This window comes from Topomyia yanbarensis, chromosome 2, assembly GCF_030247195.1.
Source record: "Topomyia yanbarensis strain Yona2022 chromosome 2, ASM3024719v1, whole genome shotgun sequence".
NCBI lineage: Eukaryota > Metazoa > Arthropoda > Insecta > Diptera > Culicidae > Topomyia > Topomyia yanbarensis.
Window position 1 is genome coordinate 360645611 of NC_080671.1, and position 23771 is coordinate 360669381.

The following is a 23771-nucleotide window of genomic DNA, read 5'->3' on the forward strand; positions in this document are numbered from 1 at the left end:
AACGACATCACGAATTAGCTACAATTATTACGTAAGTGGCTTTGACGAATGTCTACAAATATCAAACAGGAGCGAATCCAATATCGTTGTATGCGTATTGATTCGGGTTACATGCACTCGATCCATACGATGAGTCTAGAAATACTGGCGGGCGTCCTTCTGCTGAAAAATCAATTTTGGGACCTTTCACATCGATTGCTCATTTGATACTAAATCTTGAACCCGTTAGTAATTGCAAATTTCGAAAGGCCTGTCGTGCTCAATTCTTAAAACCGATTTATGTCCTTGTACTTTGATTAAATGGTACAAAATATCGTATTAGCCCAATCTGTGAATCTTTCTTATGCTTCTGATTCATCTGTATTCTGCGACACACCCATGAAAGATGAGATTCATGGAATCTCAGATCACATATGTCCGGTAGTGATCCCAAACATGGCTTCGGTATTTTCAATGAAAACCATCGCCTCGTTTAAACTCAATGGCCCTGCTTCAGTTTATGTCGCAACTCTCTGTTATCCCCTGGGGAGTGCCCACTGATCATTACATTATTATCTCAGACACCTTACCTCCGGCGTATTTGGCTCGCGAATAGTGGTATCTGCGCTTGTGGCGACGGTTATCACGATATCGAGCATATTATCGGGTCATGCCAGATAGCAGCTATTGGGTTCTTTTCGGGCCCGAGGTAGCCGTACTACAAAATTGTCTGGAGGAACCCCTGTCGGTTAGAGGAGGACCCCACGGCATCTCAAGTCACGACGTCGTCTGATGCAGGCCGTCGGAGCCTGTAACACTGGCAGGCATTGCATTTATCGCTCATATGAGTAAATGCGCCCGGATAGTTTGCTACTGCGACAATAAAAACTCACATTTTCACACGAGAAGTTATTGGCACTCACACAACTTCTCCGGATAAATACAACGTGTTATTTCTCCGGATAAATAAAACAGCCGGAGAATGAGAGAATGAGTTTGTCACGGTATTCTTCATTCGCTCACTGCTTTCCTGTCGTTATTCCAAAACACGAAAAAACAAGTCTATCATATTTCTTTGCCGCTTTTCTTTGTAATTAAGTGTATTTTTTTAAGTTTTTATTGATTTCCACGAAATTAAAATTTTATCACCTTCTCCGGTGAGAAGGAAAAAGTCAAATAAATTTTATCCGGAAAATCATTCTCACGCTATTTGTGGAGACGGATAATTTTTCGACTCATCTTATCTCGGAAAAGTTGGACCTCGGATAAGCTTCTTCTCGCGTGAGTGAGAGAGAATTACAATGCCTGAACACTGGTCGACAGCCATTTTGGTGCAGGGTTGTGACAGTAGTCTTAAGGGTAGGTTGCGCTGAGCTCGAAAATGACCATAGTTTTTACCGCCGTGCTCCTGGTTTTGAGATTTCACCAATAATTTGGTTTTTTTAAATAGTCAGTGTTAATTTTTTTTAAATTTTTCGAATTTACAAACTGTATCAAATCTATTATTAAAAGGTGCTTGAAACACCTGACAAATATGTGGAAATCTGGAAAGGCATATTGAATACTGTCAAATTCGAAAAAACCATACGTAAACAAAAAAAATGCCACTTTTTTACGAAAATTTGACATTTCGCCAAATTCAAAATGCTGCCATTTCAAAAGTTCTGAATGGATTTCGATCAACAATAGCTTTATTGGTAGCTGTAAGCGTCTTCTTTCAGACAAAGAAAGTTCAAGCTAAACAGACGAGTTCTGATCAATTAACCCAATTGAAGAAAATCTTCAAAATCAACTCTTTTTGGTATTACTACAGACACGACAAAAACTTCGGAAAATCTATTAAAAACAAATGTTTTTTTATAGACTTCGATGCACTGCATTCGCAGAGCAGATGTAGTTGATTGAAATCCATTAAGAACTTTTGAAATGGCAGCATTTTAATTTTTTCAAAATGTCAAATTTTCGTAAAAAGTGGCATTTTTTTTTGTTTACGCATGGTTTTTTTGAATTTGATAGAATTCAATATGCCTTTTCATTTTTCCAAATATTTGTCAGGTATTTGTAGCACCTTTTAATAATAGATTTGATACAGTTTGTAAATTCGAAAAATTGGGAAAAAATTTTAACACTGCCTAGTAAAAAAAACAAATTGATGGAGAAATCTCAAAAACAGGAGCACAGCGGTAAAAACTATGATCATTTTTGAACTCAGCGCATCCGATTTACCCAAAAAACTACTATCACAACCCTGCACCAAGAGCAAATTTTTGAATATATATTGGTGTATCTAGACTAAATTGTTAATAAATAATAGAAATCAAAAACAAAATAATAATTAACTAACTCAAAAACAAAATAATAATTAGCCGAAGCTCGACCCTCATTAACAGAAGACAAAGATCAAGCCCGTACGATATTAAGCCTGTTCTAATGACCCTGCCACTTCTAGTTTTCTGATCTGTTTACTTCACATTCTTGCTCTCACTTGAGTACTATGGCTCTAATTTTCATAACTTTTCCTACCCAGTAATCTCTAGCTAATTGAATGTCATTAAAATGTAAAAAAAATGTGACTAACATAGTTGAAATAAAAAAAGATAGCCGAACTACTATAACCTTTCTTGTAACTGGGTACTTTTATTTTAGATTTTTAGTTGTAACGTTTGTAAAAACCGATACAAACATAAATAAGGTATACCCTCGTTACTCTATAAAATTATTTACACTAATAAAATGTTCACGAAAGGCTTCACACAACCTGGCAAACAAATGTTTTTTCTTCTTTCTTTAGTATTATCAGACATATTTTTTTAGGAGAAAAACTTTTAACCCTATCTCGATCAAAATCAAACAACAAGATTGTAATAGAATGCAATTTTTCTAACTAACTGTGTTTAAAACTAGGTCTCGTTAATAACTGAAATAACAGAAATTATAATAAATATAAACGGAAGATATAGTTTGGAAACCTTTCTGTTATGATCTTCTGATCGGGATGGGTGGGGGTTGGGAACCGTACGTTGCATACAAAGTAATTAACTTATCGACTACGCTATGCTCGCCACCATTTGATTTACAGTGAAGATCCGTTTTTATCAGCCCCTTGGTTAATTTTAGGCTGATAAAACGGGAACATTGACAAAATAGGGACAAACTTTTTCTTTCTTTTTAAGAAACCGAAGATCTTAAAATATTCCTCTTTAGTCCCTAGATATAGCCTCATAAGCTTTCCTGATTATTTAGTTTACATTTCTCTTAGTGATAGTGCAAAATTAAAAAAAAAATTTGTTTTGCATATTTCGGATTTCTAAGATAAGAAAAATATGCTCAAGAAAGGATTTACTCGAATTCAACTTGGTTCGTTTACTAAAATCCATCAAACTACCAACTTTCAACTATCATATGAAGCGGATAAAATTGGGTCAAAAAGCTGATAAAATCGGTGGTAGATAAAATCGGGGGATGATAAAATCGGGTGTTCACTGCATATCTGCATGTTTTTCAAATTTGAATGAATTTTTTTTGTTTGATTTCCAGTTACTTTATTTGTATTTTTTCTAGCCCATTCCATTAATATCGATCCAATTTAGACAAACATTTTCAAAACCTTTCAAACGAGTATCGATACACATCTTTTTGGCCAATATTTAATACGGGACTGCCCTATTGTGGAAGGCACGAAAATTGTGCGATAGCTCAATACCGAGCCCACGGCTGTGAAAGAGCAGAAATGCAGTGACGGTAAACGATTATTAATGACCGTAGAGTTTTTTGCAATTTTGTTATGGTGGCAGAAAGCAGCCGGGCATAGCGTATAAACAGAAGGCTGTACCCACTCGCCCACCCCCCCCCCCCCCTCCCTCACCTTTCCAACCACCCATAACGAGAGTCTATATATGCACTAATGAATGGTGAAAATGAAAACGTTGGCATGAAAAATCCTATTGCATATATCGGGTAGGTCAGGGTTCAACTATCGTTTGTTGAACTAAGAATCTGGCACTAAAGTAAAACAAAACTAAACAATCAAATCGCTTGTCGATTATGTGTAGAAAACACTGTCCAGAAAAAATATTATTGATGAATTAAAAAGTAGATATCTCAATATAATAGAATTAAGTTCAGTTTTCCAACAATTTCTATCATTTCCAACTCGTTTCTAAAATTTATTACAATATATTTTCAAAGAACAGAATTAAAAACAACAAATAACGAAGGTGTACATCAAAGTTTCAGTTTCGTTACTTCAGCATCCAGGTTTTCCCAAACTAATACAGCCCTGATTCAGAAATGCATGTTCGGCGGAATCGGGTGAACAATGAAACGGATTATAATAAATACAACAGTGCATTGATAGAATGCGGTTATCGGATATGCAGCGAGTAGCGCTTAAAGTTTTTTTTTTGCGCTAATGGCGATATAGTGTGACATTTCTCTGGTACTAGATCACAAATGAAGGTGGTGGATTGTTTTTAAAATCAATGAATTGTTTTAATTTATATGAATCGTGACTCCAAGTATTGCACTGTAGTCGGTTCGATAGCGCGCTAAAGCGTTTAAGTTGGTTTTCCGCTGAGACTAGCCTCTATGTTTGCGTCGGCTTTATTAATCAAGTCAGCCAAATTCCCATGGTTCCAGTGATTGGGTCGGTATTGATTCCGGCTATAACGGACTACCAATTTGCTGCAGCAGAGCTGCAATTTGGGACATGTGCATCAAGTAATTCAGCAATTATAAGCTCTCAGACAAGACAACCTCACGTTTCCTTGAAATATTTACAGTTGAGAGCACATGCATGCAAATAATAATCCCAAAAATACTAGTTGAGCAAGCCACTTGCGGAAGTGAAAGAATAAGTATACCTTTTTATAACATCCTGTCTATCAATGGAAAAATCTGCAAGGAACAATGTCTCCAGAAGCATACACAGAGGTTCAATATTTGCTTGCTTGATTTGGATTCATGTCCCTATTCCCGATAAACACATACATCAAAAAGAAGTGATTTTTGTAAACAAATGTATTTCGCTCATGATTCCATTCATAGTAGCAATCGAACAAATTTTTGCACTGAAATTGTAGTAAATTAAGAGAGTAAAGGCCATTTAACCTAGGTTTAATGAGCCAGGGCAAGGTGTAAATACCTCTGTCCCATCCCCAAAAGAGCAAAGGAGTGACATTAACCTTCTTAGGAAAGTCACTCCCAAAGTTTTCTTCTAACCCCCTATAAACAGAAACGGTCGGTACGGTTGTCCTCGTTTCTTCCTCATTCAAGTTTCAAAACGATTCGTTGCAACGAACGCGTTGGCGTTGGTTGAATCGTTCAATAAATAAATAATTCAATTGCCGTGTAATATTTAAACATCTTCCAACCCAACTCTGCACAGTAGGCCTGACCGTTTTAATATTTGCGACATATAATATGCTTCAAATATTAATGTTGACAAGAAAGACACTAAAGAATAACTGCAGTGTTTGCCAGGATGCTATTCAATAATGGCTGTGTAAGGGTTAGAATATAATAGAATAGAATAGAAATTGTAGTAAATTAAGAGAAATTTATGCAAACTTTTGTTGTCAAAATCTTTAGCCGATCTAAAAAGTTTATATTGAAATATTGGATTGGTACGAAACCAGAGATGGAGTTAATACTTTTTATTTTTTAACCACCAATGAAACAATCCTTCGTAAAAAAATCTAACAACGACTTGTACTGAACTTAAGTGGTTGTAATGGAAAGTAGAGAGAGGACAAATTCACCATCGTGAATCTTCTTGAAGCCTATTGAAGTGTGAAGAATTGAGTGTTGGCTGTGCTCCAACAACTTTTTCACATTACCAAGTTAGTTTCCGATATCCCAAAATAGTTCCCAATTTGGTCATTACGGATTGATTCACTAACATACCAACAATCGCAATAAATCAGTCAATAGATTGATCCGCTGGCTTTAGATTGTTCGTCATTTGAGTCAACCTTTCGAAGGGGTTTGCCAGTCAACAGTGCCTGGCATGGATGGATAAAGCGAACCAAAAAAGAATTACACAACCTATTTAAGCAGAGCCCTAGTGATGACACAAGTAATGAGTTCTTGCCAAAAATAAAATACGCACAATGCTGAGGGTTCGAACTAAAACGATAAGTATAAGAGATTTATTTACAATAGGGTATGAAATCAACCTTAACGAAGAACGCCCGAACGATAAAACTGAAAATAGCATCTTGGGTGCACAGCCAACAGAGCGGTAAAAGTGAAAGCGATGATCGCCGGAGTCGATTGGGATTTACCGAATGTAAATTTCAAGTGTGGAAAGGCTAATGTATGTTTGCGTCTCGTTGTCAATGCACATTTTGTCGGTTAAATAATCGCTTAGCGTCGGTAGGTTTGTTCAATTGGAGTGGAAGTGGAGTGGATTTTATTTAAGGACCCTAACGCGCAATTATAACAAAGAACAAGCCGTAACGCATGCGTACGAATCAAAATTGGGCAGTCAAAAGGTAGCTTACCGTGAACTCGCCGGTGATTGCGTCGAATCCCACGTGGACCGTGTGCTCGAAATTGGTCGGATACGAGATGTTGGGCTTGGAGTCATTGTGGGATGCCTTGGAGACCTTGATTTTGTTTTTGAGCGTTTTCTTCTTCCGATCCGCGTCATCTGGTTCTGTGGGAAGTACAATGCAAAACAATTTTATTAGAAACGGTATAGTGAAAATGCCATTTGTTTGTGGGTTTAAGGGGTTTTATTGTTAAATTTATCAAGAATTTCGTTGCGTTCTTGTCTTTATTGTACATTATACGTATTCTCCACTACAAAGTATCTAATCGCAATATGTGTGTAGAAGACTGGAATCCAACGCAGTAATCATAGAACGCATGGCTGCAGAATGTAGTGAAAACGTAATCTTGACTCAACGCTTTAAAAAATACCTTGTATGCAAGTTGTCTGAAAAGCTTCGACTTATTCCAAAATTGTATTTTGACGTTTCTCAAAAAAATGGTGTTTAGTGAATACATTCCAATAAGTTTGAACAAATTATGTTAAAATTTTGCAGACGAAATTTTATAGAAGACTGAGCAGTTGAGTGCTAAAACTTTCCAAAAATCTGCACTTATTCGCTAGTAAGTACCACGAATAACAATTTTCGGATATAATGCTTAATTAGGTGCCCAATAAGACTTGAATAATAGACGTTTCTTGCGAGGAAAGCATATGATGTTTTAATTTTAGCCAGGAAAAAAGTGTGTTATTTAAATAAAATTATAAATACATGCTAGTCGAAAAAAATAAATAAATTTTTAAATTATATACAATTCGCAATTTGTAAGAAATTGTTCTGCGCTTTTAATAAAAACGCCAAGACTTACACTCAAACGGGCTGGATAAAATCTAGATGGGTATAACCGATAAATCTGTTTTTGGTTTTGAATAATTTAATGCAATACCATTCTAATTGACACAAAATTTCATTTTTGTGTTCCGTACTAAGAACCCTTTAAATCTGAGCAACCGTAGTTGTATAACCAATGAGAAAAACCGATTTAATCCACCTAGCAGTAAGATGAGACATTCCCATTCATTCATTAGTTTGCATAAGTCACACAGACAATAGCTCGCCGAAGTTGGCACCTGAACATAGTTTCGAGTCCTGCACGAATAAAACTTCGAATAAACTAAATAAATTATAAAACAAGTAAAAATAAACAACTAATAAAGCAAAAAATAAAAAAGTTATGCATAAAATGGATACAGTAATTAATATAAAGCAAAATAATAAAAAAAATAAATCAAATAAAAATTATACAATACTAAAAAAATCTAAGATTAATAAAAGAAATTATATTGTTTTAAACTAACAAATTGGATGGAAGAATGACTATATAGAATTAGAAAATTAAAATTACAAAACGTTAGCGGCTGAAAGAGTATTTTCGTAATATTCCACCGACCAACATTAACCTAAATCTGTAAAAATAATCGAACGGTGGCCAAAGCTGAAAACATAAAATTAAAAAGCTGAATAAAATATATGAACTGGAAAAAATTAACCCTTAAAGGCGCAAACCGACTTATATATATATTTTTGAAAATTGTCTCACATACGTTACTACGATAATTTTTAGATGTTTTTCGCAATGTTGTTTCAAAACGACATTCACATAAAAGAAAAGAAAACATAATAATTAAATAATAAAATAATAAAATGAAAAAGGAATAAAATCAATAAAATGAATGAAATCAATATAACGAATAAAAAAAATATTGTTGCCTAAAAGAAAATCCTACTGCATAACGATTAATATGGATAAAACAAATCCTTTCATGTCCACCTTTTTTTTCTAGCGTGCATAGGGTTCCAAAACGGGTTTTCTTCATAAGTGTTAGAGTAAAGAAACACGAAATACCTGTTTTGATCAAGAAGATCTCTAGCAGTGTTGGAAGCACTTCAATTTTTACTTTTTGATTATCAATACACATCTACTGCAGAGTTTTTAATTGGGCGGAAAGGGTAGCGGAACATAGTCTAAATTGATAAGATTAAGCAATTTTCAAAAATATTTTAATACAGCGAAGATATCTCAAAATATAATTTTTCACCAATAACTGGAAAAGTCTCTGGCAGCACTGCTCCAGTGGAATCCAATCAGAACAATTGCAATAACTTTAGTTCTACGGATAATACTTTTTATTTTATATAACTAAGTTTATTTAGGCCCAAATATGGTAGCTTAATGAGGCCGATAATTCATTTTTTTAAGGTACATCGCACGTGTTAGTGGGGAAAGAAAAGGCCGTATTTAGGGGCGGCTTGAAAAAGGTAGGAAGTGGGATACATTTTGTAAGATTCTGTGAAATTGACATTCTCGTTGGCTGGTTGATGATTGTAGGGGATATTGTAGTGTATCCATCCTGTAATCGCAGGGACGAGGGGAGGGTCGATATTTCGGATGATTATTGGCACTCCGATGCTGTCATGATGTTCTTGTGACGTGTGTCGTGATGTTCGGATTGACGGTTATCAAGAAAGGTATGCATAGTAGACTCGGCAAGCAATGCCATATTGTAGATACAGGGAGAGGTTGACGAAGTTCTACTGTGAATGAGAGGGGAAAATGTATTAAACTTAGACATGAATAGTTTGCAAAAAGGTGTAGATAAGAAAAATGTAGGGGTGATCACGGCTTGCCAGGACGTCCCGGACCAGCACAGAGGGTGATCTACCTCGGGCCCGAAGGGAATCTATTAGTTGGGATCTGGCAACACGGTACTCTGCGCACAGCCAAACAACATGCTCGATGTCGTGATAGCCGTTCTCACAAACACAATAAATACGAATAAAGTCCCGGTTCACATCCAAGCCCTTAAACCAAGCATTCGTTGATACCTTCGGGATAATAGAATGTAGCCACCGTCCCAGATGACCATTGCTTCATTAACTGAAGCTGCAGTTTCGTTGGTTCACGCTTCCTAGAAAATACGACTAGCTCAGTTTTCTCCGTAGAGAACTCAATACCTAGCTGGGGAGCCTAAGTAGACAAATTGTCCAAGGTATTTTGCAGTGGTCCTTGCAAGTCGACGGCCTCCAGAGTCTACTTTCTACTTCTGCCCAAGTCAGACGTACAATCGAACCAAGTGAACAACAACTAGCAACCTCTCGATGTGCATTGTCTCGAGAACAAAAGAAACATTCAATTTATTCGTGCCGTCATGAGTAGAGTTGACGAAAAAAGTCTGCTCCGACCCAGCACAGCGGTCGTTGACTTTAAATTCTGTTCAATACGATTGAGTTTTAGTGAAGTGGAATACCTGCTGAAGGTGAAGATGCAGCTTAGGCTCAAGGAGGTTATGTACCTTCAGTATCATCATCTTCGCAATGTAGTACTCATATCATTCAACACGTTAGCCAAAGCTGAACGTTTCGTTTTGCAGAACAACTTGAAGCACGTGGCTGAAAGTGATAAAGTTGGAATTAAGATTCCCGTGTATATAGGAAAAGACTATGTGGATGAAAGTTACATGACCTATCACCACGTACCCCTCCTGATCTAGTTGCAGAATACATGTCGCGATACGGAGAAGTAGAATCCGTTACACCTGATACGTGGAGAAATTTCTTCCCGGGTACACCTAACGGTGTTCTTGTGGTGCGGATGCGGATCGAAAGACCTATCCCGTCCCACTTGACTATAAAACTTAAAACCCACGAAGCTACTATTAATCAAACTACGTTATGCACCCACGAGAGGCAAACTCCTACGTGCAAGTATTGTAATCAGACAGCACACCACGGACAACCTTGCGCGGAAGATACAGAAGAGAATGCATCACTATCGATTCCCAACGAATCCACGGAAAACCAACCCAAAAAAAAGTTTTCAATACCAATACCTGAACCACAAACGGTTGCAAAATTTGTGGCAGCTGTTCAGTCCATATTGACAACTGCAAAAGCAGCATCCAGCACCCTAAAAAGCACTGTAAGCAATATCGGCGAAGAAGATAAAAACAATGACGACGGATTTACACTGGTCACCAGTAAGGGTAATAAGCAGGAAAGAACATCTGAGCACCAAGACACCTTTAACGATAGAAGAGAATTAAATGATCCCCATGACGTAGTACCGCTATGAGCCGTGTCAAATTAACGAAATATTTAAAAATGCGACGGCCTTGGGACCTGTAATAGAGACCTGCCATGGGGGTGGGCGTAGCGTATTGGTAAATCGATTGCCTTGTACGCAGCGCACCTGGGTTCGAGTCCCGACCCCGTACATAGGGTTAGAAATTTTTCCTAAGAGATTTTTCTAACCCGAAGAGGCGAATGACCTTAAGGTTAAAACCTCTATAATTGAAATAAAAAAAAAAAAAAAAAAAAAAAAAGAGACCTGCCATCTGCAAGCTGCCTTAGCGTGCAGGAATTGGCAAGACATTCGTCAATGTCATTCACGTAAAAATTGTAGAGAAGAGGGCTTAGACATGACCCTGGGGAAGGCCCATGTAACTAAATCGTGATGTCGATAAATCACCATGTGAGAAATGCATTTGTTTTTCAGACAACAGGTTTAGCAAAAAGTTATTTAAAATTGGTGAAAGACCTTGCTGGTGCAACTTCTCATAAAGAATGTTGATAGAAACTGAATCGAAAGCCCCCGTAATATCCAAGAATACTGATGCCATCTGCTCTTTGTTAGCATATGCCATTTGAATTTCTGTTGAGAGCAACGCAAGGCAATCGTTCGTCCCTTTGCCTTTGCGGAAGCCAAATTGTGTATCTGGCAGTAAGCCATGTGCTTCGACCCAATTGTCGAGGCGAAACAAGATCATTTTCTCGAATAACTTTCGGATACAGGATAGCATTGCAATCGGTCGATACGAGTTGTGGTCGGAGGCTGGTTTTCCTGGTTTTTGGATGGCGATGACACTCACTTGTCTCCAATCATGTGGGACAGTGTTACCCTCAGGAAACTTATTAAATAAATTCAACAAGCGTCTTTTGGCAGAGTCTGGTAGAGTCTTCAACAAGTTGAATTTGATTCTGTCTGGCCCTGGAGCTTTATTGTTACATGATAAGAGAGCAAGTGAGAACTCCACCATCGAAAATGGTGTTTCGTTTGCGGTATTGTAAAGCGACGCGGCACGGTAGATTTTCTCTGCTGAGGCGGAATCCGGACAAATCTTCTTGGCGAAATCGAATATCCAACGGTTTGAATATTCCACGCTCTCGTTGGTACTGTTTCGGTTTCGCATACGTCGGACCGTGTCCCAAAGAGTGCTCATCGATGTTTCTCTTGTTAACCCGTCGACAAACCGGCGCCAGTAACTGCGCTTCTTGGCTTTCATTAAATTTTTTATTCGCTTTTCTAATATCGCGTACAGTCGATAGCTAGCGACTAACTCGTCGTTCCGGAAGGCTTTATACGCGGCAGCCTTCTCCGCGTACACGTCTGAGCACTCTTTGTCCCACCACGGGTTGGGAGAACGTTTTCGGGTGTTCCCGTCGGGTACTCGTTTTGTCTGAGTTTGAATCGCGATATCGAGAATCGAGTTGGACAAAAATTTATACTCTTCCTCCGGGGGAAGTACCTGTGTTGAATCGACAATTTTGGATATCTCAGCAGCGTAGCTCTTCCAATCAATATTTCGTGTGAGGTCATAGGAAACATTGATTGGTTCCGAAGGTCTTGAACGAGTGGTGATTGCAATTACAATCGGCAGGTGGTCAATACAGTGGGGATCAGATATTACCTTCCACTTGCAATCTAACCGTAGTGATGTCGAGCCTAGAGATAAGTCCAGTGCACTTGCTTGCGCTGGTGTTCTAGGAATCCGTGTCATTTCCCCTGTGTTCAGAATTGACATATTGAAATTGTCACAAAGGTCTTGAATTGTCGAGGATCGATTATCGTCGTACGGGCATCCCCACTCTGTACCGTGAGAGTTAAAGTCTCCAAGAAGCAGGCGGGGCGAGGGAAGGTGTTCAATCACGTTAGAGAGTCTTCGATATCCCATCATGGCCCTAGGAGGAATGTAAATATGAGCAATGCAAAGATCTTTGCCTTTTATTGTTGTTTGACAAGCGACAACTTCAATGCCTAGCGTCGAAGGGAGATTGATTCGATTAAAGGGGTAGCACTTTTTGATCCCTAAAAGTACCCCTCCATATGAGTCTTCTCGATCCAAGCGGATAATGTTAAAATCGTGGAAGTTGAGGTTTATATTAGAAGTAAACCATGTTTCACATAGGGAAAAGGCATCACATTTATTGTAATCTAGCAATCAATTTTGGGGATAATACTTCTGCAGTTCCACTGTAAAACAGTGATCAGATCCGTGATTCCGTCTAACGAGTTAGCCATCGAAGGATACGATCGCTGCAAGGAGGGGCCATTGTTCAGTCAACTGTTTTAAAAATGTTCTTACTGTTGGTAGAATAGCAACCAGCAAGCTTTTCAGAGGATAATGTTGAAAGCTGTGAATATCCAGTCCACAATGTCAGAGAATTTAAGGAATCCTGTTTTAGGTTGAGTTTCTGACTATAAAATGGGAGCATTTGGGATTCTTGGTGCCCCGGGGAGTGCTGGGAACTCCTGGTTGTATCTCAATTTCCCAAAATCAGGAGGTATTATCTTCGGATTTGTGACAGCACTTCCAGTTGATGAATTATTTTTATTTTGTACCCTTGTTTGGGACAACCTAGGACCCTTACGAGGAAGTTCAGGTGAGTTTTGATTAGGTTTTTTCCTAGAGTTTCCAAGCGGAGCCAAAGAATGCCCCTCGCAAGGGTCGTTAGAGGCGTTATCGTCAGTTGGCAAGAGAACGAATGGGTTTTCGGAGATAAGTGGAACAGCTCTTTTAAGCATTTCTGTGTAAGAGCGTCTGGAGCGATCTTTGGCGGATCGCTTCAGTTTATCCGCGCGAAGTTTGTACGTTGGGCATGTCAAAAGTTCATGCGGATTCTCCCCACAGTAAACACATTTCTCAGCTGGCCTACTGAAAGTATAATCCGCTTGTCGCTCCCCACATTTACCGCAGCGTTGCTTGTTGCTACAGTAGGTGGCCATGTGACCTAGCTGCTTGCAATTGGAACAATTCATGACCCGCGCTACAAACAGACGCACAGGTAGACGAGCTCTTCCCACTTTAACGTAGCTCAGAAGTGCAGATCCGGCGAAGGTTACGCGAAACGAGTCTGATGGATAGTAATTCCCATCTTCGATGGACTTTGAGTGCAATTGCTTGCGCTCCAAAATCTTAAGGAAGGTTAGGGTCCTTAAAGCGGCCAACCCCATCATTCATCAGATCATCGACAGTTAGACCCGCATCACTTACCACACCGTCGATCTCCACATCACGAGAAGGAATGTAGACGCGATACTCCAGCGTAAAGAGGCTATTGCTAACGATACCATTGGTTTGTTTCAAGTCAGTAACGACTACGCGCAGTTTATCTGACTGAATCTTTTTAATCTCGGTTACGGCCGAGTAACGTTTTGTCAGCTCCCGTTTATTTTTGGGCCGAAAGTATACGTGTAGCGTGTATGTAACTATATTCGATTTTATAACCGTGTGACCATCGATACATTTGCGTGCATTCTTGAATAATCGCACGAACCGTGAATCTGATACTTAATTTTCAGTGTATGGATACTGGAAGAGTTCCCCCATACCACCAGAGCACCCGGTCATGTCGCCATGAAACGTGTTGTCTAGTGAATATGAGCGTCATTTTTTTGATTCGTCCAACTGAAGGCATGAGTCTAGGCTGCTAGGACAGAGGGTAGAGACATCCAGACGTGACCTATTCATGATCGCGCGACCGCGTTCGTAAATGTATAAGTGCTTAAACGTTCATTTAATTATCCAGGGTGTTTAAATGTTGGCGAGATCGCAGACGTAAGTATGTGTGGATGATTGCAATTGCATGCTCGCGTTTGTGACCAGAATTCTGTTATTGCAAAGGCCACGAGCGTTTGTACATTTGGCATAAGAGAAATTGTGAGTGTATATGAGAGAATATTGATTGTGTTAGTGAGTGTCAGTATGAATTTAACTGAAGATATAGTACTAAACGGAAAAAATAACATGCCAAATAAAGAAAAAAAAGTAAGAGATTAAGTAGAAGCGAATAAATTGACTGATACAAAGCAAACAAAAAAAACTATTTTGGTATACAAAGCAAACAAAAAAACTAATGAAGTAGAAGGCTGTTAGTAGACCGTTAGTTTGGGCTGGTGCAGAGTATGAAAGAACACAAATCGTAGAAAAGCCCTCTCGGTTTCCTAGATGCACCACTATCCAGGCGTAATGCAATAACCACTTAACTGACAGAGGTTCTTTAAAACTGATACATGAAATATGCTTGATGATGTTTGCAATACCGTCAAACCCATCAACTCATAAACCTAGGGGAGGGTATACATCAATCAATTATTTTTTGTGACGTTCCGCACAAAAAATAGCTTCGCCGTTATTTTAAATCGATTTTCTAATTTCTAATTGTTTTAATAATGACCTTCCAAACAGTATGTTACGCTATGTTCTTTTGTTTAAGATACTCAGCTGTTTTGGGACACCAATAAAAAATAACCACTATTTTGCGATATTTCAAGAAAAATGTGAAAATTGCTCAACATTTTTATAACGAAGTGTCTTTGTTTTAATGAGAATTTAGAGAATATATTTATTTCCGCCTCCAACGATCTGTTTGTCATTAAAATCGGTTGAGAAATGCCTGTTATTCAATTTTTTCTAAATTAGAAACTCGTTAGCATGAAATTTTAGGGGACGGTCTCATACAAAATTTTCAAAAAATCGAATTTTTTGCTCGAAAAAAAGGAAGATATAATCACAGAATTCCACAGTGCGCGACAATGGATCACGAACCTCTTAAGTGTTCATGCGAACAAGTTTCTAGATAAGAAAAAAAATATGAATCTGGCCTTTTTTAACCGATGTTGATGATAAACAGCTCGATAGATGCGGAACAAAGTGTTCTCTCTCAATTTTTCTGAAAGCAAAGACGCTTCTTTATAAAAAATGTTGAGCAATTTTAAGATTTTTCATGAAATAATCAAGCGCTTTTGCGGTTATTTTTATACTTTTAAGAAATGGATATAACATAGCATACCTTTAGAAAGGCCATTTTTTCTTTCTTCCAGAACAATTGAAAAATTAAAAATCAGTTGAAATATTACAGCGAACAAATTTTTTAGTGTCCCAAAAATCCCAAAAAAAAATTTGTGCCATAAATCAAGTTTTTTGGGGATGCAACATTTTTCAAAACTTGTTTTGTTTTGATGAGCCTAACAACCTACAAACTAGGTTACTTGAAAAGTACGAAGTCACTGTAGCATCGTGCTGGCTGTCTATACAGGGTGTTTGGTTCGTGATTAAGAATGTCTTGAGGGATGATAGAGGATCATATTTCGGAAAAAAATAGTTCTACGCATACCATCAAATCTCAACCGTTTTAGAGCTATTGCACTATTTAAGCAAATGATCTGTTTGTCTTTAAATGCCTCTCTCTCAATAAGCCTACCTTGTATTTAAAATATTTTAGTTCCAGTGAAAAAGGTGAGAAAATTTCCTACGGAACAATGCCCTCCAATCTTTCAGTTGATGGATTTAGGTAACCTTTTAGTGGTGAAAAGTTGTGTTTTGATTAGTTTTCTCAAAATAATAAATAATGGCCATAATAATACCTATTATCTAAAAGTTGAGTTTCAATATGAGCCATAATTTATCTTTTGAAATCATATTCTATCTCGTATCTCTTCTAGTTTTTGAAATTCCATGAAGAAACTTTTTCTGTAGTTGACTTCTAAGTGCTTAAAAGACTCTAGCCAAAAAAATATGCGTTATATCTTTCTTCCCAAGATTTCATTGATAAAATTTCCTACCAAATTTTGTACAAATATCTTTTAGCTAATAGATTTAATAGCAAAGTAGTTCAAAATAACAGTTTTTCGAGTTTTGTAATTTTTATAATTACTAATTAACAAAATTAATCATTGCGATTGTTCATTTGATGGTTCTTAACATTCTTTTTTACTTGTTCTTTGGCACCTTATCCCTTTCATTGTTGCATATGCAATAGAGTGGGACATGGTTATATGAAAAAAATAAAATTTCGCTCCGAGTAACTTTTTGGGTCCCATTTAGCTCCTAGAACAACTCTGCAAATTTTCAGTTCGATCGGTGAAACTATATTTTTGCGCCCACTGTTTAAAGTTTACATGGGATTTCGTATGGGGAAAACGTCTTTTGCAAATTAATTCTTCCAAGAGTCACCCGTTACCTCCTAAAAATAAATAGATGTATGATTTTTATAGGAAATTTGTCAAGGAAACAAAGTCGAGAAGATCACGAAACAATCTGATGCTTGTGGAAAAAGTTATTAAGCAAAAACCGATTGATGCCCTGAAGATTAATGAAAATTTTACTTTTCATAGCATCACTGCTGCTGACGGTCGAATTATATACAAAATCTTTAATTTTCTCTTATTATGTACAAAAGAAGACTCAATTTATCCCTGAAAACTCTTGCGAAGTGGCCAGACAGTATAGAAAAATGATTTGGAGACATTAAGAGAAGATCAAAACAAAATTGCATATAATTGGACAACCAACAACAGTGGTGCTAGAAACAATGAATATTTTATCGATCGTCAGAGCATCAATTGGTTTCAGCTTAATAACTTTTTTCTCAAGCGTCGGATCGTTTCGTAGTTTTCGAGACTTTGTTTCTGTGTTAAATTTCCTACAAAAGCCACATAACGGTTTATTTTTAAGAAGCAATGGGCGACTCCTGGAGGAATTATTTTGTGAAAGTTAATTTTTCCATATAAAATCCCATGTAAACTTTAAATAGTGGGCGCAAAAATATAGTTTCATGGATCAAGCTAAGAATTTGCACAGATGTTCTAGGACCCAAATGGTACCCAAAAAGTTGCTCGGAGGTGGAATCTATTTTTTGTCCCACCCTATTATGCAATGGTGTGATTAAAATGATTTTGCATCAAAACAAGAAGAGATAATAATGTGGACTCAAACAAGAAATTGCTAAACTTGTTGAGGTGCACCATTTATATAGTAATTATAGTGATGTTTATTTACAATTTTTAAGAAAATAACGAAAACACCAATAATAACACTAGCTTTAACCTAATTTATTTTTAAAAGAAAACTAAATTCACTTAACTGAAAGATATTAGTACATTATTCTATGTAAATTTTTCTTAGCTTTCAGTGAAAATAAAACAATACCATAAGTGGAATACTTTTTTTAAATTGTTACCCTCGTTCTACTGCAATGTTTTTGGCAGTAACTAACTGTGCAGTGCCAGTCAGGTCAGGTACGTACCTAGCTCTTTACTACACAATTATTCCCGCTACTTTTATGTATGATATTATCATGCCAAATTATGCAAACTACGGTCATATCGTACGTTTACCGCACAGAAACATTTCGAACCAATAGGGAATCGCACATTGGTTAATCCATAAATCGAAAGCATACAGCATCGCGTGAAATGTAAAGTGCTTAAATCTGAGATAAACAACCGAAATCCACTTCACAATCCTTTTACGGTGACCCAACCCGAAGCTTACCTTTCGGCAGGGGTTTCATGTCCACCGGTGCGGTACTATCGATCCGATCGCCACCACCTCGATTGCTGGTAAGCCGTACCGGTGGTGCCGGTGGTTTGTCCTCTTCGCTGGACATTCTGCTGCTGTCGTTGCCCCCACTACACTGCTGTCTGCAGCAGACAGACCACTATCGAAAGGTCAATCTTTGGTGGCACTATCTCACTGCCAGTGATAAGACCTAGCTGCGTGACCCAAACGGCAGCAGATTCGCCGTGATTTTTTCTGCTTTTTCTTATTCGTTGCGAAAATGACGATAATTACAAAATAGCACCCAGATAGCTTCTTCACTTGGTCTTCCTTCCGCCTTTTTGTTTGCCACAAATAAACGCACCTACACTTGACCACTGGTGGCTATATTGATTTTCAACCAATACGAGATACCACAAAAAAAACACTGACTCACGGAAAGAAGACCTTTTTCTGTAAAGAAAACCAAAGCCAAGCCGCAACGACAACAACAACCGGAAAATTGAGTGATTTCACAGCACAGCACTTTTTCGCGTTTCGATTATACTGATGATTATATAAATTTCGCTGCCTGTTTTACACTAGGTGAGGCCGACGGAAGCTAATCCAACGTCAAATGTCCGGACGCGACGATGTCCAATGGTTGAGAGGAACTGGAAGTAAAAGAAAGTACAGGATGTGGTGAGGTAAATTGCATTAATCATCGGTTCCACGAAAGCGACAGTGCACTTAAATGTGTTTAACGAGTATGGAAATCTGTTATCTTTTATTTCGAAAATTATTGTTTGACGTTGGAATTGCACTGACTGGGTTGTAAGATAACGCATTAGAAGGTGATCTAATCGTTTCTGTTGTCAATTGTAACGAGGGCAGAATGGAATGACACGCTCGTTACATTGGCCAATCGCACATTCAAGAATAGTTGAAAATAAATTGCGTGAAAGGGTTTCTTTTTGCAAACAGTTCAAGTTCGTGTTAGTGTTTCATCTGCATTCTCCAAAAACCGTTCGAGTGTCAATCACTCATCCATTGTAGGCTGTGTAGGTACGAATCGAAAGTGTGCAATGCAGCACCGTAATATGTACTGGATTACCATACTAAAAAGGTTGGCTTTGAAATTTTGCTTCGAATGTCATCTTTCTACCGACAGCCGAACTTGGCAATCGGATATCATTACCTATGCGCTCTGTGCTTGAATAGAACGGAACTCCATTTTTGGCGCCAAAAGCCATTTTTGCATTACATGGTAGTTAAGCGCGATTACATGGTAGTTAAGCGCGATATACCATTAATACTGAGTAAGTTCGTTCTACCAGTTTGGTTCCCAGGATGGTTTTGGAAATTCCCAAAAATATTTTGTCTAAAGCAAAATTTTAATAATCATTTTTCAAGAGGGGTTCATTAAATTGAGAATCTACTGTTTTGTACATCATGAGGATTTGGAAAAACTGATCTCTTGGTCAGTATCTCATAATTGTCAATATGAAACACAATACCTACACGAAACAATCATATTGAAACTGGAATCTGAAACTAATGATAAAACTGGAATCTGATAATAATCATATATGGAATATGGAATCTGATAATAATAATATGTTGGAAACGGTAAATATGACTATTGACAACATAAACGTCTATTGTTTAGCATATTTGCTGCATAATGAACCATCACCTTCTGATGATTTCCAAAGGGTTGCATCATACTGTGGCAGAAATGAGTTTCCCCCCATAATAGGTAGTGATGCAAATGCCCACCACATAATTTCAGGCAACTCAGATATCAATTTGAGAGGCACCGAATTAATGAAATACTTAAGTAGTACAAATCCACACATACTTAATTCAGGAAACCGCCCAACATTTGTAAGAGCTGGCAGAGAAGAGGCGTTAGATGTAACTCTCTGCTCTAATGTTATTATGCACGAGTTAACAAACTGGCTCGCACCAAATGAGCTCGAACCGTCGTTATCTAATCATAAGTACATTGACTTTGATCATTTAAACGTCTCGCTAGGTCACATATCGTAATGCCAAATCTATGAACTGGGACCTCCACGAAGAGGGCTTGGCGACTAGGTTTCATGGGTATCTTCCGGCGATTGAATCTCCGAGTGACTTGGATAAGGTCATGGATAAAACAAGCTCACTCATAATAAAAGCATACCAAGAGGTTTGTCTGCCTCGACTCAAAAAGTTATGTGGAAGAGCTTGGAATAGCAGACGCAGGGACGGGTCGGAGGCATTTAAGTTGGCTCGCAAAGCATACAGAAATGACCTTCGATTCTCTGAGTGAAGTTGTTGGAAAAGCTTCTACACAAATGTCTCAATTCTGAACGAGATTAGTAGATTAACTAAGTTACTTTCGAAATCGAAAGACTTTCATATCAGTTCGATAAGAACTGCTACTGGCGAAGATGTAGTACTCAACTGTCTTTTTGACACACACTTCCCAGGCTGTACGGAGCCATCACTGACGACTGCCATGAGTTCTTTTCAGGTAGTGCTGATTCTTGGGCATTTGGTCGTAGAACTCTGACAACCGAATCGATCAAATGGACGATTGAAAGTTTTGCTCCATATAAGTCTCCTGGAAAAGATGGAATCGTTCCAGTTCTACTACAAAGAGGATATGAACACTTCAAGCATATTTTGAAAAATGTTCTTACTTGTAGTATTTCAACAGGAGATATTCCATTAGCGTGGCGGGAAATAACTTTAAAATTCATTCCTAAAGGTGGCCGCATCACTTATGATGAGGCAAATAGCTTTATCTGATCAGTTTGACCTTCTCAAATCAGTGGAACGTTTAATCACAGAGAACAGACGTCCATCTTCAGCATTCAACTTGTGTAAAATCTCTAACGGTTTCGAAGGTAGTTGGGATATCCAGACCAGGTGCGCTACTGTCGTCATGTTTTTTTGTGGCTAAGTTCGACAGAATTGACAGCGGTTATTCCTCTACCCAGTCAAACTAGTCCGGAACATTCAGGATTTCGAACCGGTTCCGGAATGGATTTGACGGATATTTAGGATAGGTTGGTGTGGCGGTGCTAGTATTTATCGTATATTAATTCAAATGTTTACACACGTTTTTTAAATATTTTTATTCGATCATGGATGTCTGTTCTCTGTGATTTAATCAATCACTACATTCAGGATGTTAGCTTGGGCGAGCACCCGCTGCATGCAATGCAACATGCATATCAGCGGGAGAAGTCTACTACTACCCTGTTACACAATATTGTTTACAACATTGAAAAAGATTTTTTACAAAAGCAATCAAGTTTAGGAGTTTTTCTTGATATTGATGGTGATTTTGACAATGTGTCTTTCGCATCAATTTTGAAAGCAGCACGAGATCATGGAGAACCTTCATATATCATGAACTGGATACATGCAATGCTTAGCAACCGACATCTGTGCTCATCGTTAAGACAAGTAGAGATAACGAAACTAAGTATCCGCGGATGTCCCAAGTACTTCAGTGGATCTACACAACAATTTTTAGATCAATGCTAGTTTACGCGTGCCTTGTTTGGTGATAAAAGGGAGAGGTCATGAAAATCCAATCTCTAGAGTGGCATTACACTCACATGTTGTCTTTCTTTTTTCAGTGTGAGGAATGGCTGTCTGGGTGGATAGAGCGACAACTTGTAGAATACGTAGTTAGTATAACAACGGTTTTTTGTTGGAGAGCCGAGCCGGTGCTGGTGTCTATTGTCGTGAAATGAGATTAAACCAATCTCATTCGCTTCGTAGATACTGCACTGTTTTCCAAGCAGAAATCTGTGTGGCGTGCAATCGGCGCATCAACAGAGAATTTGCGGTGAAAGAATCTATTTTTGCTCTGACAGTCAGGCTGCCCTAAAAGCACTTAGGCCGGCAAATTCGAGATCGAAATTAGAAATCGCACGCTGAACTAAAATCGAAGAACTTAGCATTTCAAATGCTATCTGCTCCAGAACCAGTTCTACCACTGTCGATAAGTTGGATAAAGCACAAGATTCACTTTTGGTCTTCCAAACATGCCAACCATTGGCGTAGCTTACAAGCTTGCATTCAAACAAAGACTTTTCTGCCGGATGTGAGTCCGAAAATGTCAATGCAAAATCGCACTGTTCTAATTAGGGCACTGACTGGGTATTGCAAACTCAATTATCACATGGCTACTATTCAGCGCGCTAAGTATTATTCATGTGATCTTTGTGAATCCGATTACAGAACATCATATTATTTAATATTCAAATGCCTTTTAGTAATTTAGTAATTTTTTGGTTCTCCATACATAGATGAACCTATGTACAGAGGAGCTAAAACTCAAGGATATGTTATTGTTTCTAACCCAGTGTGGAAAAGAGCTATAACTAAGCCGTATTTGAATGACAATATCTCTTCTGAGGTGTTGTCGTTCTGTTATCTCAACATCCCCTCGGAGATGTTAATGTTAAAATCTAAATTTCTCCGGGGGTTGGAGGTTTTATTCCTGCTATTGTAACACCTACAGATCGTTCAACATCCTTCTGTGGGTGCAGAATACTCTGTTTTAATTGTTCTGTGTCGTTATTTCCTTGACTTTAACCTTACCACTTCTTCAATCCTTCCCATCAGGCAAGGTACAAATCTTCTATCAACATGGGGAATGTGCCATTTGAGCCAGGTGCTACTGATTCCTGAAGGAGAAAATTGTTTTAAACAACATTTGCGCATTAAGGGAACAAAACCTATAATTAATTATGTAATGAAATTTGCGTTTCGACTTCGTCTCATCAGAATCAGACACTAACATAGTGACAGGACTAAACTAGCGTCGGATTGACGATACCTTCGAAAACGAAAACGCTATTTGTGTTTCTGAGCAAACCGCTAGTCCAGCGTGATGTCCCGCAAGAAAAAAAGTTCTGATTAAGCTGATGAGAATCAATCAAGTCGAAACTTGGTTTGGTTTAGCAAGCCAATGCAATATGCACTACGCTTTATTTCTCTTCAGTGGAGAAAAATTTTGGTAATATCGTTTTTTCATACTTTAAAAAATGTAGCAATTAGTTCACTTCAAGGGGGATTAAACACTGTAATTATATCATCAAAATGAAGGTCTTGGATCAACAGAAAAAATTGCAGAAGATATCATTGTTGTATACGCTACTCTTTTCATCTGAATAATTAATAGCATAAAAATCTTTTTGACGAACAACGCATTGAGGCTTGTCGGTCGACGAAAATCTCAATTTTTAATCTTTTTATTATTTATAAGAACACATGTCGTGTTCTGTCTGGCGTGGTTTTGTGAGCGTAGTTTATAGATCGACCCTAGAAATATATGAAATTAGTACCATATTCCAAACTTGATGAAATTAGATAATCTGTAAGCAAGTATACAAAAATTAATCTATATGTTTTCTCTCAATAAATGTTCCTGTTGTCGAACAGACAAAATCATCTGCCACTGTGTTTCTTCTCCGGGTGAGAAACAAATGTTGGTCTTGAGTATAAGTAAAGAGTACTTTAAGTCTAAAATGCCTATCCTATTTCATTTTGATTCTTCGAACCTTAATGGAATGATAATTGGGGCACAGGTTTTGCTTTGATCTTCCTTTTTTATAATAGATGCATTAAATTTGTATGGGTTATGCCCCGAAGTTAACCACCTCTTCCAGGTTCTCTGCTGCGTATAACTTAA

The 23771-nt window shown here is 37.9% G+C and overlaps 1 protein-coding gene across 3 annotated transcripts in view; it reads right to left on the reverse strand.

Annotated features, from left to right (window-relative positions):
* The window catches only part of LOC131684379 (serine/threonine-protein kinase Pak-like), a 182810-nt gene that overhangs the window by 143526 nt on the left and 15513 nt on the right, over positions 1-23771 (reverse strand). For all 3 annotated transcript variants that reach the window (XM_058967221.1, XM_058967218.1, XM_058967219.1), the window contains exons 2-3: positions 18086-18744; positions 6483-6637 (exon numbers count right to left, since the gene is read on the reverse strand). In XM_058967221.1, coding sequence (XP_058823204.1) covers positions 6483-6637; positions 18086-18200 — 270 coding nt within the window. In that variant the 5' untranslated portion in view covers positions 18201-18744. The remainder of the gene's footprint in view (positions 1-6482; positions 6638-18085; positions 18745-23771) is intronic.